At 47.7% G+C, this 13,647-nt stretch overlaps 1 protein-coding gene across 1 annotated transcript; it reads left to right on the top strand.

Moving 5' to 3' along the window:
• The first annotated feature begins 5,254 nt into the window (after positions 1 to 5,254).
• Positions 5,255 to 13,178, top strand: RBP3 (retinol binding protein 3). The gene is made up of 4 exons (XM_083738265.1): positions 5,255 to 8,387; positions 9,467 to 9,657; positions 11,391 to 11,533; positions 12,395 to 13,178. The coding sequence occupies exons 1-4, from the start codon at positions 5,349 to 5,351 to the stop codon at positions 12,712 to 12,714; spliced, it is 3,693 nt and encodes a 1,230-aa protein (XP_083594391.1). The 5' UTR covers positions 5,255 to 5,348; the 3' UTR covers positions 12,715 to 13,178.
• The last annotated feature ends 469 nt before the right edge of the window (positions 13,179 to 13,647 follow it).

A 13,647-nucleotide genomic window follows, 5' to 3' on the forward strand; every position in this document is an offset into this window, starting at 1 on the left:
AAAGGAAACAGCTGATCGGTGGGATCCAAAGAGAGATAAGGGATGCTAGGGAGGCTGCCTGGGAGGGGGAAGGTAAAAGCCCATGGATCTTCAGGATTTTTGCATTGGGTCACCCCAAATTCACCATCAGATCACATGTCTGTGGCCACAGCATGAACCACAAAAATCATACATCGACCATTTCGTTCAGAATATTTTTTTTCCTTGTTTTCCTCCTCTAAAAACTAGGTGTGTCTTATGGTCAGGTGTTTCTTATGGAGCGGAAAATACGGTAACTCGACCACAGAGACTGGGGAGAAATTCAGTTCGGTGTGCATTTTAACATCCTTTGAAATTTGCGCCTCTCCAAATTTTGCAACCAACCCAAACATCTGCACAAAAATGCATTTATGAGGGGGGGGGGAGTGTGTACAGAGTTGCATATATTTCTGAAAATAAACTACTACAGGCATTCTGCTAGGAAGCATCAGTTGCCCAGCTGTGTATAAGCAGATAAAACTTGCCCTAAAATGCTGAAAAATTGTGAGGACTTGTTTTTTTTAAAAAAAAATAAAAAATAAAACAAAATTGCAAATTGATGTGGAAACCTGGAAAACTAAATTTAAGATTGGGAAAAAATGAGAAACTGAAAGCTAACAGATTCTCCCATCCCTACTTAGGAATCTTAATTGCTATTGTTCTTTCTCAGTTTTCAGGTGTGTCCTGCACAGGGATAAAAAGGGAATTTAAAACTAAGGACAACCAGGCTCAATGAGGCTGAACAAAGCTAGAAAACCATGCCAGAGACTCAAATTCCCTAAAATTACATACTAAGACCAAAATGTCTGCCAAAGCAAATGGACAGAGGGGCATCTTGGGTAAAATGCAGTTTTCTAGTGCGTAAATAAAATATTTTTCTGCCTCTTCTCTCTCATAAAGTACTTGAAAGATGAACTGTCATCAGTACCACCAGAGCAATCCTCTATATGTTTTCTCAAAAGTGTCCCATAGAGCTCCTGGTAAACTGCTGTTTAAAATATTGTACAGCTCTTAAACCAAGCATGCCCACAGTATATCTCCACCCTTAAAAAGCAATCTCGGAGGTCAAAGGATTTCAGCTAATTGCCTAAAGCAGTGAATGAACCAAATGGATCACACTTTGAATGTAGTTCCACTGGGGTCGTGTGGCAGAATAGAAAAAAATGGCCTTTGCCACCACAGGTATTGCAGAGTCCTCGAGGGCTAAAACCACTGCTCAGTGCCTTTTCATGGTCGCCAGCGCCACATCTTCTGTAATCCTGTATGCCTCTATTTTTACCCCTTTATGAGACACATCCGAGTGATAAGAAGCAGAATCGGAGACTCCTAAGGCATCTGAGAAACAGACTCTTTTATCTCCACACTCAAAGCACCGAGCTTTCTAAGATTTCCATTCACAAATCCTCAGGTGACCAGTCAAATCACACAGAGAGGCCATCTTCGTAAGAACACACACCCATCAGCAAAAAAAAAAAACAAGGAGGGAGGGGTGTTTATTTATTTGTTTATTTAAAGGATGCATTTTAAAACCCTGATATCTGGATTCTTTTTCCTTATTTGTACAGGGCACCATTCAAAAAAAAAATTAAGAATGGTCAGATAAAATAAACGTAAGCGGGTGGCGCTGTGGGTAAAAGCCTCAGCACCTAGGGCTTGCCAATTGAAAGGTCGGCGGTTCGAATCCCCGTGGCGGGGTGCGCTCCCGTTGCTCGGTCCCAGCGCCTGCCAACCTAGCAGTTCGAAAGCACGTCAAAGTGCAAGTAGATAAATAGGGACCGCTTACTAGCGGGAAGGTAAATGGCGTTTCCGTGTGCGGCTCTGGCTCGCCAGATGCAGCTTTGTCACGCTGGCCACGTGACCCGGAAGTGTCTCCGGACAGCGCTGGCCCCTGGCCTCTTGAGTGAGATGGGCGCACAACCCCAGAGTCTGTCAAGACTGGCCCGTACGGGCAGGGGTACCTTTACCTTTACCTTTAAGCACGTAAATGTATTTTGTGCTCAGCCGGTAATTGTGTCTGAATAAAGCTTATGTTACAGAAAATGCAGCAGCAGTCCTCAGTGACCTTCATTGACACAGAGGGCTTGGATTAGAGAAGGGGTACAATACTTAGATATTAAAGGGGACGCAGGTGGCGCTGTGGGTTAAAGCCTCAGAGCCTAGGACTTGCGAACCAGAGCAGCGCACGGAAATGCCATTTACCTTCCCGCTGGAGTGGTACCTATTTATCTACTTGCACTTTGACGTGCTTTCGTTTGACATGCTAGGTTGGCAGTAGCAGGGGACAAGCAACGGGAGCTCACCACGTCGCGGGGATTTTAACCGCCGACCTTCTGATCGGCAAGCCCTAGGCTCTGTGGTTTAACCCACAGCACCACCCGCATCCTAGGAAGGAATAACCAGGTGCTAAAATATAAGACGGGACACACCTGGCTTGCTTAGAATCATAGAATTGTAGAAGTGGAGGAGACCCCAAGCATCATCTAGTCTAGCCCCCCCCCCCCCCCCGCAATGCAGAAATCACAACTAAATAATCTCTGACAGGTGGCCATCCAACATCTGCTTCAAAACTCCAAGGAAGGAGAGTCCACCATGTTCTGAGGCAGTCCATTCCTCTGGAGCAGTTCTTACTTTTAGAAAGTTCCTCCTAATGTTTAGTTGGAATCCCCTTTCTTGTAATTTGAATCCATCCGTTCAGTCCTACTTTCCACAGCAGGAGAAAACAAGCTTGCCCCATCTTCCTTGTGACAGCCCTTGAGATATTTGAAGATGGAGATCATATCTCCTCTCAGTCTCCTCTTTTCCAGGCTAAACATACCCAGCTCCCTCAACCGTTCCTCATAAGGCCTGGTTTCCAGGCCCTTGATCATCTTGGTCACCCTCCTCTTTACATGTTCCAGTTTGTCAACATCCTTCATAAATTGCAGTGCCCAGAATTGGACACAGTATTCCAGGTGTGGTCTGGCCAAGGCAGAATAGAGCAGGAATATTATTTGACCTGGACACTATGCTTCTGTTGAAGCAGCCTAGACTAGCATTAGCTTTTTTTCTTCTGCTGCTGCATCGCACTGTGGACGCATGTTAAGCTCGTGTTCTACCAAGAACCTGTGACCTTGGAGAAAAAGGGTAGAATATGAATGTACTACCAGAAAGCCAGGGATGCGGGTGGCACTGTGGTCTAAACCACAGAGCCTAGGACTTGCCAGTCAGAAGGTCAGCGGTTCGAATCCCCATGACAGGGTGAGCTCCCGTTGCTCAGTTCCTGCTCCTGCCAACCTAGCAGTTCGAAAGCATGTCAAAGTGCAAGTAGATAAACAGGTACCACTCAGGCGAGAAGGTAAACAGCATTTCCGTGCGCTGCTCTGGTTCGCCAGAAGTGGCTTAGTCACGCTGGCCACATGACCCAGAAGCTGTACGCCGGCTCCCTCGGCCAATAAAGCAAGATGAGAGCCACAACCCTAGAGTCGTCCGTGACTGGACCTAACTGTCAGGGGTCCCTTTACCCTTTACCAGCAAGCCAAGTGTCCCCCATCTTGTATTTTTGCAGCTGGTTCTTCCTGCCTAAGTGCAGAACCTGACATTGAAAAAGAAGAAGAGAAGAGTTTGGATTTGATATCCTGCTTTATCACTACCCTAAGGAGTCTCAAAGTGGCTAACAATCTCCTTTCCCTTCCTCCCCCACAACAAACACTCTGTGAGGTGAGTGAGGCTGAGAGACTTCAGAGAAGTGGGACTAGCCCAAGGTCACCCAGCAGCTGCATGTGGAGGAGCAGAGAATCAAACCCGGTTCACCAGATTATGAGTCCACTGCTCTTAACCACTACACCACACTGGCTATTGAAATTCCTTTTGTTAGTTTTGGCCCATTTCTCCAGTCTGTGATGGTCATCTTGAATCCCAATTCCATCTTCTAAGGCATTAGCTATCCTTCCCAATTTGGTTTCATCTGCAGATTGGATGAGCATCCCCTCAATTCCTTTATCCAAGTCATTTATAAAGATGTTGGAGAACAACGGGCCCAGGACAGAACCCTGCAGCACCCTTCTTCTCACTTTTTCCCCAGGATGATGAGGAAATTGAAACTGTCTCACCCTAACTCTATAAAATCTGCAAATTGGCACTCACATTTTATCCTCATGGAAACTGCGTAGACCGGCAAATTTGAAAGGGATAAAGTCTAGACTGATCCTCTTTCAATCTCTAAGCAGCACAATAGAATGGCCCTTAAGAAATAACACACACATTCTATTTCAGTCTGTCGGGTTGAATTTCTCTTGTCCGGAAGCAGTGGCCATATGTTCTGCGCTGGTATTACAAGTAAATCCTAATTGATGACAAATTGTGAAGATTAAAGTCGCCTCAGATTTAGCAACACTCTGGTGAGCAGACATAGTAAAAGTTCAGTCCTGAGAATGGTCAGTAACACTAACAGCAAATGTATTCTTACTTGACGGGGAGGGGATTGCAGCGCAAATATTCAGTGTTGGAAAAATCCAAAACACCAAATGCAAGTAGAATGTAAGCTGGAGGATTGGGAAGCTATCATTGGTCCAGGAAAAGAAACTGCCATACCCTCCAACATTTCTCCAATGAAAAAAGGATGTACTATTCAATAATAATAATAGTAATAATAATAATAATAATAATAATAATAATAATAATAATTATACCCTGCCCATCCAACTGGGTTGCCCCAGCCACTCTGGGCAGCTTCCAGCACATACAAAAACATAATAAACATTAAACAAGCTCAAATGTAGTCAGTTTCCCAGGAGAGTCTCCTAAAAAAGTGGCCCCAAGGACCACTTGGAAATTACTAGGGTTCTCGGCAGACCACTTAATGATTTTTCTGCCTGTTTTAGCAGTTACAATGTGCTGTAGGTGCTGTGTGATATCCAGTTACTCTTGATCGATCCTTTTGTTCCTTACGTTGAATTTTATTACCTCGCCATTCAGATTTTAAGTGTTTTTCACACACCTGCCACGCCCCACCTGATTGACCACTGGCGTTCCACAGACTACCATTTGGAAACCCCCGATCTAAGCGCTTCTCTTGGCTTCCTAAAGCTCCTTAAAGGCCGTTTTGTAAGAGGGATTGTTGCGCGGTGAAGCTGCACTTTGTGTGGCCTTTGTCTGATGCCCTCCAGTTTAATGAGATTAAGGGGTTAGAGCCAGATTTAAGGGCTAGTTAAAGGATATTCCATGCTCTCCAAATGTAATACTTGGCTGTTCAGCACTGATTCACAGACAGCACCGGCAGAAAGCTAAGATCCTCCCAGACTGCAAGTGGTTTGGATTTCTCTTGCGGCACATTTCACTTTGCACTAAAGAAAATGATCAGGGAACGTCTCCTGCTGTGTGTGGCCCTGATGTGTTGTGGTGGCTGTACTGAGGGCGTCCTCCAGTCCACACTGGTGTTGGATATGGCAAAGCTTCTGCTGGATAATTATTGCTTTCCCGAAAATCTAGTGGGGATGCAAGAAGCCATCGAGCAAGCTGTCAAGGGCGGTGAGTTCTGGGACATTTCCGATCCCAAACTTTTGGCAACTGTTTTGACAGCTGGGGTGCAAGGAGCCCTTAACGACCCGCGGCTGGTGATTTCTTATGAGCCCTCAGCTCCCGTTGACCCCAAACAAGAAGCAAAGATTTCTCTGACCTCGGAGCACCTCTTAAATCTCATCCAACACACAGTGAAGTCCGAGGTGCTGGAGGGCAACGTAGGCTACCTAAGGATCGACTCCATCATCGGTCAGGATGCCGTGGAGCAGATTGGGGCTTTCCTGGTGGAGAAGGTGTGGAAAACCTTGATGGAGACGTCAGCTCTGGTCCTCGACCTGCGTTACAGCACCGGAGGGCAGGTTTCCGGCATCCCGTTCATTATCTCTTACTTGTACAACGAGGAAAGGGTGCTGCATGTGGACACCATATACAGCCGGCCGTCCAATACGACCGTGGAAATCTGGACTTTGCCGAAGGTACTGGGTGTGAGATACAGCAAGGAGAAGGACGTTGTTTTGTTGATAAGCCAGCACACCACAGGGGTGGCGGAAGATGTGGCCTATATCCTCAAACAAATGCACAGGGCTATCATAGTGGGGGAGAAGTCAGCCGGGGGCTCCTTGAGCATCCAAAAGTTGCAGATTGGAGCTTCTCCATTCTACATGACAATTCCCTTATCCTGCTCTGTGAGCCCCTTGAGTGGAAACGGGCAAAGCTGGGAAATCGGTGGCGTGGAGCCATGCGTAGCTGCCTCATCAGAGCAAGCTTTGGAGAAAGCCCTGGGCATCATTTCACTACGCAAAGCTATCCCTGGCAGTATCAGCCTCTTGATGGCTATCCTGAAGGACAACTATTCCGTGGTAGATCGGGTCCCCACCCTGCTGACGCACCTCTCCACTTTCGACCACTCTTCCGTCCTATCGGCAACTGAGCTGGCTTCCAAGCTCAACGCCGAACTGCACACTGCGTCGGAAGACCCGCGTCTATTCTTGCGGGCTGCCGCCCCGGGAGAATTTGCAGCTGCGCCAGCAGAGGAGCAGGTTGCCATGGCTACCGACCTACCCAACGACGAGCAACTCATGCACGCCCTGGTAAATACCGTGTTCAAGGTGTCGGTACTACCAGGCAACGTGGGCTACATGCGTTTCGACGAGTTTGCTGATGCTACGGTGCTGGTCAAGCTAGGGCCCTACCTCGTACGTCAAGTCTGGGAGCCCCTGGAAGCCACAGACAGTTTGATCATGGACCTACGGTACAACATCGGAGGCCCCTCCTCAACCGCTGTGCCGGTGTTGCTCTCCTACTTCCAAGACCCTTCCGCTGGCGCTGTGCATTTCTTCACCACCTACGACAGGCGCACAAACCAGTCGCAGGACCACAACAGCAGGGCTGAAATGCTAGGCAAGCCCTATGGAGCTCGGCGGGGTGTCTACCTGCTCACAAGCCACCACACGGCCACAGCCGCTGAGGAGTTTGCTTACCTCATGCAGTCCCTTGGCCGTGCCACCCTGGTTGGCGAGATTACAGCAGGTATCTTGACCCACTCGCACACCTTCTGCATTTTGCAACTCAGTGAAGGAGCAGATTGCAGCCTTCTGATCAATGTACCGGTCGTCTCTTTTATCGACAACCACGGGGAGTGTTGGCTGGGTGGCGGGGTGGTTCCCGATGCCATCGTGTTGGCTGACGAGGCTCTTAAAAAGGCACAGGAAATACTGGCGTTCCACAACGGCATGGGAGTACTTGTCGAGGAAGTAAGGCAGTTGCTGGAGGCCCACTATGCCATACCGGAAATGGCCACCAGGATCAGTGGCGCCCTCCGTTCCAAGCTGGCCAAAGGCGGGTATCGCTCAGTCGTGGACTTTGAGACCCTCGCTTCTCAGCTGACCAGTGACCTTCAAGAAACCTCTGGGGATCATCAGCTGCACATCTTCCACAGCCACGTGGCGCCGCCTCCAGAGGAGCACTCTCCCGACAAGATGCCCACTGCCGAGGAACTGGCTTACCTCATCGAGGCTCTTTTCAAGGTGGACGTGTTGCCAGGCAACGTGGGGTACCTGCGTTTTGACATGATGGCTGAGGCGGAGACGGTGAAGGCTATTGGGCCACAGGTGCTGCACATGGTTTGGGACAAGTTGGTGGAAACGGAAGCTATTGTCGTCGACATGCGCTACAACACAGGCAGTTACTCCAACGGAGTGCCCATTTTTTGCTCCTACTTCTTTGACGCCGCTCCTCAGCGACACCTGTACACAGTTTTCGACCGCAGCACCTCTCAAAGTACCGAGGTGTGGACTTTGCCCGAGGTGACCGGCAAACGTTACGGCTCGGCTAAGGATGTCTATATCCTAATTAGCCACATGAGTGGCTCGGCTGCCGAAGCCCTCACTCGCTCTTTGAAGGACCTGCATCGTGCCACAGTAATTGGGGAGCCCACGGTCGGGGGCTCGCTTTCAGCTGGTAATTACCACATAGGCAGCAGCCCGTTGTACGCATCGATCCCCAGCCAAGTGGTGCTCAGTCCAGTCACTGGCAAAGTGTGGAGCTTGTCTGGAGTGGAGCCCCACGTCACCGCGCAGGCTCCAGAGGCCTTGGCTTCCGCCCAGAAAATCATTGCCTTGCGCGCCAGGTTGCCCAGTGTGCTGCAGACCGTGGGCAAACTGGTGGCCGACAACTATGCCTTTGTCGATATTGGGGCTACAGTGGCAGCCAATCTCGCGGAGCAAGCCGCCTACAGAAATGTCAACTGTGAGGTGGAACTGGCTGAGAAAATGAACGCTAACCTAAAAGCTCTCTCTGGAGATAGGCACCTCAAGGTCACCCACATCCCTGAGCATTCAAAGGACCACATCCCAGGTATCACGCCCATGCAGGTAAGCTACCTCTTCGGTTTCTGCCACCCAAGGTGACTGCTTCACCCTGCCTCATGTGTGGGCCGGCCCTGCTGGGAAATGTGGCAAATGTGTATGTGTGTGTATGTGTGTTTACTTTGTCATCCTATGGCATCACTGAACTTTCTGCTAACCTGCCACGTTATAGAGGATCAGCGGCAAATCATGTGTATTATTATTATTATTCATTTCATTTCTATACAGTGGTACCTGGGGGTTAAGTACTTAATTCGTTCCAGAGGTCCGTTCTTAACCTGAAACTGTTCTTAACCTGAAGCACCACTTTAGCTAATGGGGCCTCCTGTTGTTGCTGTGCCACCGTAGCACGATTTCTGTTCTCATCCTGAAGCAAAGTTCTTTACCTGAAGCACTATTTCTGGGTTAGTGGAGTCTGTAACCTGAAGCGTATGTAACCTGAAGCGTATGTAACCCGAGGTACCACTGTATCTGCTCAGGAGGGAAGTTGCTGTCCCTTCATAGTTTCTGACAGGTTCAGAGTACAAGGGGCACCCAGTAGAGAAACAAGATTTATTTATTCTCATGTATATTCCCCCTTGGGACATGGGTGGTGCTGTGGGTTAAACTACAGAGCCTAGGACTTGCCGATCAGAAGGTTGGCGGTTCAAATCCCCGTGACGGGGTGAGCTCCCGTTGCTCAGTCCCAGCTCCTGCCAACCTAGCAGTTCGAAAGCACATCAAAGTGCAAGTAGATAAATAGGTACCGCTCCGGCGGGAAGGTCACGACTGGACCTAATGGTCAGGGGTCCTTTTTATATTCCCCCTTTCCTCTAAGGAACTCAAGGCGGTATATATGGTTCTTTCCTTCCCACCATTTCATTCTCACAACAACCATGTGAGGTAGGAATGAGGCAGGCTAAGAAACAGGCACCGGCCATCATGGCTGAGTAGAGATTTGAACCTTGGTCTCCCCTAGTTCTACACTCTATTCAACCCTGGCTTAATTTCAATGAGACTAGGAGCCATGGTGTGCTCAAGATCTCCACCACCTTCATTCATGTGACGTTGCCCTTCATCAACCTATGTTCTTCAAACCATGGCAGATCCCTCCTCCTGAAATGTTTGAAGACCTCGTGAAGTTCTCCTACCACACTAACGTGCTTGAGAACAACGTGGGCTACTTGAGATTCGATATGTTCGCCGACTGCGATCTTTTGTCTCAACTCTCTGAGCTGCTTCTGAAACACGTTTGGGAGAAGATCGCCCACACGGATGCACTAATCATAGACCTGAGGTAACTGCTAGACCAAAAATTATCAGGGACTGGATGAAATCAACGAGGAAATAATCATAATTTTCTTTTCTTTCTTTAAATGTTAATTTTTATTTGATTTTTCCTAAGGTTAAAACAAATTTACGTCGCATACATCGCTCACTTATATTTTTCTTGTTGACTTCCCACTCCTCCAGCCTGGATATTTTTATTCTTATCCTTAATTGCTGCATTAAACCCCCAAGTCCATCTTGTCATTTCAGCCCCCCCACTCCCCCCGCTTATATCTCAAATCCTGCTCACTAGTTCATATCGCTAAAATAATTTGACAGTCTAATAAAGGCCTCCAATTTTCCATAAACAATTCGTCGTGTTGATCTGTTACGTTTTACAATCAATTTCACCATTTCAGCATAATCAATTGATTTTATAAGCCATTCTTGTTTGGTTGGAACCTCTTCCTTTTTCGGTGTTTATAAGATTCTGTAGTTGCTGCATATGCATAAAAATAAAAAATTAGTCAGCTTCTTCAGAGCTTCCATCCCAATTATCCCTAGCAAAAAGGCTTCATGTTTTGGGGGATCAGCAATTTAAGGAATTAATTGTAATTTTCAAAATGGAACATATACAGTAAAAGTGTTGTTTCTCAAAGCTTCAGATTTAATCTCTTTGCCCCTTAACCACTTGCATGGGTGCAACTGAACATTTCAAATGTCATATGTGCAGTTATATAGCAGCAGGCTTTAGATTCGGACCTTCATAGTGAACCTGTGATGATGATTGTGATAATGACAATAACAATAACAATAACATTATTTATTTATACATACATACATACATACTCTGCCCATCTGGCTGGGTTTCCCCAGCCACTCTGAGTGGCTCCCAGCAGAATATAATAATAATAAAGTGATAAAATATCAAACATTAAAACTTCCCTAAACAGGGCTGCCTTCAGATGTCTTCTAAAAGTCAGATAGATGTTTATTTCCTTAACATCTGGTGGGAGGGCGTTCCACAGGGCGGGCACCACTGCCAAGAAGGCCCTCTGCCTGGTTTCCTGTAACCTCACTTCTTGCAGTGAGGGAACCACCAAGAAGACCCTCGGTGGAGTTTCTCAGTGTCTGGGCTGAATGATGGGGGTGGAGACGCTCCTTCAGGTATACTGGGCAGAGGCCGTTTAAGGCTTTAAAGGTGAGCACCAACACTTTGAATTGTGCTCGGAAACGTACTGTGAGCCAATGTAGGTCTTTCAGGACCAGTGCTATATGGCTTTGGTGGCTGCTCCCAGTCACCAGTCTGGTTGCTGTATTCTGGATTAGTTGTAGTTTCCAAGTCACCTTCAGAGGTAGACCCACGTACAGCACATTGCAGTAGTCCAGGCGGGAAATAACCACTCTGGTGAGAGAGTCTGCAGGCAGGTAGGGTCTCAGCCTGCGTACCAGGTGGAGCTGGTAAACGGCTGCCCTGGTCACAGAATTGACCTGCACCTCCATGGACAGCTGTGAGTCCAAAGTGACTCCCAGGCTGCACACTTGGTCCATCAGGGGCACAGTTACCCCATTCAGGACCAGGGAGTCCTCCACACCAGCCCGCCCCCTGTCCCCCAAGAACAGTACTTCTGTCTATGATCCAGATTCCCTCCCTTCACTGAATATACGTGTGTTCAAACCATGCAGCACATTTTAGAAAGTATGTCTGCCTTGTCCCTCAAGTTGAACCTTATGTGATCTGGGCTTTTCTCCTCTGTTTAGATATAATATAGGAGGCTCTTCATCTTCCGTAGCAGCTCTGTGCTCCTATTTCTTTGATGAAGGACACCCAGTTCTTCTGGACAAGGTCTACAACAGACCCAATGATACCACCAGAGACATGTGGACCCTTTCGCAGCTTACAGGTGAGAAAAATTATACTTTTGGTTTGTAGTTGTCAATAGATTTCCTGATACCTATATTAGAAAGCCACTGACAGTGTGTAATTTGTGAAATGTCAGAACGGCTGAAAGCATGGATCATTGTCAAGCAGTTCTGATTAAGAAATGGAGTGACGCAATGAATACACGGGGAAACAGCGTTTAACACCTAATTTTTTGTAATGTTTGAAAATGGGGTGTTACTGGGGCTTGACCACTGCGTGTGAGGAAAGTGGGAGAGCTAAATCCTCAGGTCAGGAGGGACCTGGGAAGGCACCGAAAGTCCCCCACTGGGTAGAGCAGTTTGTATTTCCTCCTGCATCTTCCTCAGGGGTCTGGATTGAGGATGACATTACTCTCGCTTCAGGCAATTGCCTGGTTCTGGCTGTCTGTGTGGCCTTTCTCAAGCTGCACTTTTTCGGCCTTAATTTGGAATCTGTAGAGCAGAAGGAATAGCCACTTGCTTTTCAGGATTGCTGTAAGCAGAAACAAGATTCATATAAGGCACTTCTAAAATTGAGACACTATGGACTCAACTACATTAGTCGAATTATAACGTTATAAATGCGTTATAACACTGTGACACCAGATGGCGCTGTAGAGCTGAAATGGAAAGTCAATAATAATTTCCATTGTGAGCTATTACAATTTCCCCCCATAGCGTTTTTTATAGCTGTGTAGATCCAGCCTATGTAAATTAAGTAAGGATTTCAATTTTGTTGTTGATTTTGAACCCTTGAGGTCTTAATACCCCTTATTTCATAGCTGCAAGGAGGAGGGGAGCCAATCGTAGGGTTGAAAGGGACCAATGCACTAACCTACTGCATGTTTTCTTGCCTCTTGAAGGTATGAGATACGGTTCCAATAAAGGTCTAGTCATCCTCACCAGTTCTGTCACTGCCGGTGCTGCCGAGGAATTTGTGTTCATCATGAAGAGACTGGGCAGAGCCTTCATCGTTGGGCAAAGGACCAGCGGGGGTTGCCTCCAGCCTCAGACATACCACGTGGATGGCACCAGCCTCTACCTCACCATTCCAACTTCCAGATCCATCATTTCCATGGATGACACCTGGGAGGGTGTGGGCATCAGGCCTCACATGGAAGTTCCCCCTGAGGTGGCACTCATCAAGGCTAAGGAAATGTTGCGGCTCCACAGGTCCAGCTAAACTAGAGGTCCAAAACCAAAGGCCCCATGGGAGCAAAAGGCAGGAAGTGAAAATTAGGGAAGGTGAATGTTTCATCCCGGCAAATCTGTCCCAGACCTCTGCTATCTCAAGGATATCACTGACCCAGTCCCAGTTCTTATGAGAAGTCCACAAAGGGGGAAGAAAGATATGCAGAAGAACACCCCAACCCAACCCACCCGCAGGTTCCTCTTTCAGACCCAGGAAGGCCTGAGCCCACACAATAGACACAGAGTAGATGGCTAGGAGCAGCCAGAGCTCTGTGATTACTCCAGTTTGTGTATGTACCCTTCCACTTCCACTCCGATGCAAATTTTACAGGTCACACCACCCTGAATGTCATCCCCCCTCACTGGTGTACACCCCTTATTCGTCCTCCCTGATTCAACGAGTGGATTCGTGCAATCTTGTACACGCGTGAATCGTCGTGAAGAGAGATGCTGATTCCTGTAGGGGTTATTCAGAAGTAAAATGTGAGCCAGTGTGGTGTAGTGGTTAAGAGCGGTAGACTCGTAACCTGGTGAACTGGGTTCGCGTCTCCGCTCCTCCACATGCAGCTGCTGGGTGACCTTGGGTCAGTCACACTTCTTTGAAGTCTCTCAGCCTCACTCACCTCACAGAGTGTTTGTTGTGGGGGAGGAAGGGAAAGGAGAGTGTTAGCCGTTTTAAGACTCCTTCGGGTAGTGATAAAGTGGGATATCAAATCCAAACTCTTCTTCTTCTTCTACCTTTGCCACCAAAGAAGTCCTATGCGCCTAAGCAGAAACTCATCAGACTGAAGGCAATATTGTATGCGTGAGCATGGGGGCATGCATGCATGCAGACAACCTGTGAGAGTAGACACTCCTGTCTGGGGAACTCCCAAGAAGCTCCTTGCATCTGATTGTAGATCTTCCTGACATGGAGCGTCATTCT

This window comes from Podarcis gaigeae (genome assembly GCF_964106915.1).
Source record: "Podarcis gaigeae genome assembly, chromosome: 5".
In the NCBI taxonomy this organism is placed as follows: Eukaryota; Metazoa; Chordata; class Lepidosauria; order Squamata; family Lacertidae; genus Podarcis; species Podarcis gaigeae.

Bases quoted from the DNA above. Each gene is read 5' to 3' on its own strand.
- RBP3 (XM_083738265.1), top strand. From the start codon at position 5,349: ATGATCAGGGAACGTCTCCTGCTGTGTGTGGCCCTGATGTGTTGTGGT. The intron at 9,658-11,390 runs GTAACTGCTAGA...TCCTCTGTTTAG, and splicing joins GCACTAATCATAGACCTGAG to ATATAATATAGGAGGCTCTT. The intron at 11,534-12,394 runs GTGAGAAAAATT...TGCCTCTTGAAG, and splicing joins GACCCTTTCGCAGCTTACAG to GTATGAGATACGGTTCCAAT.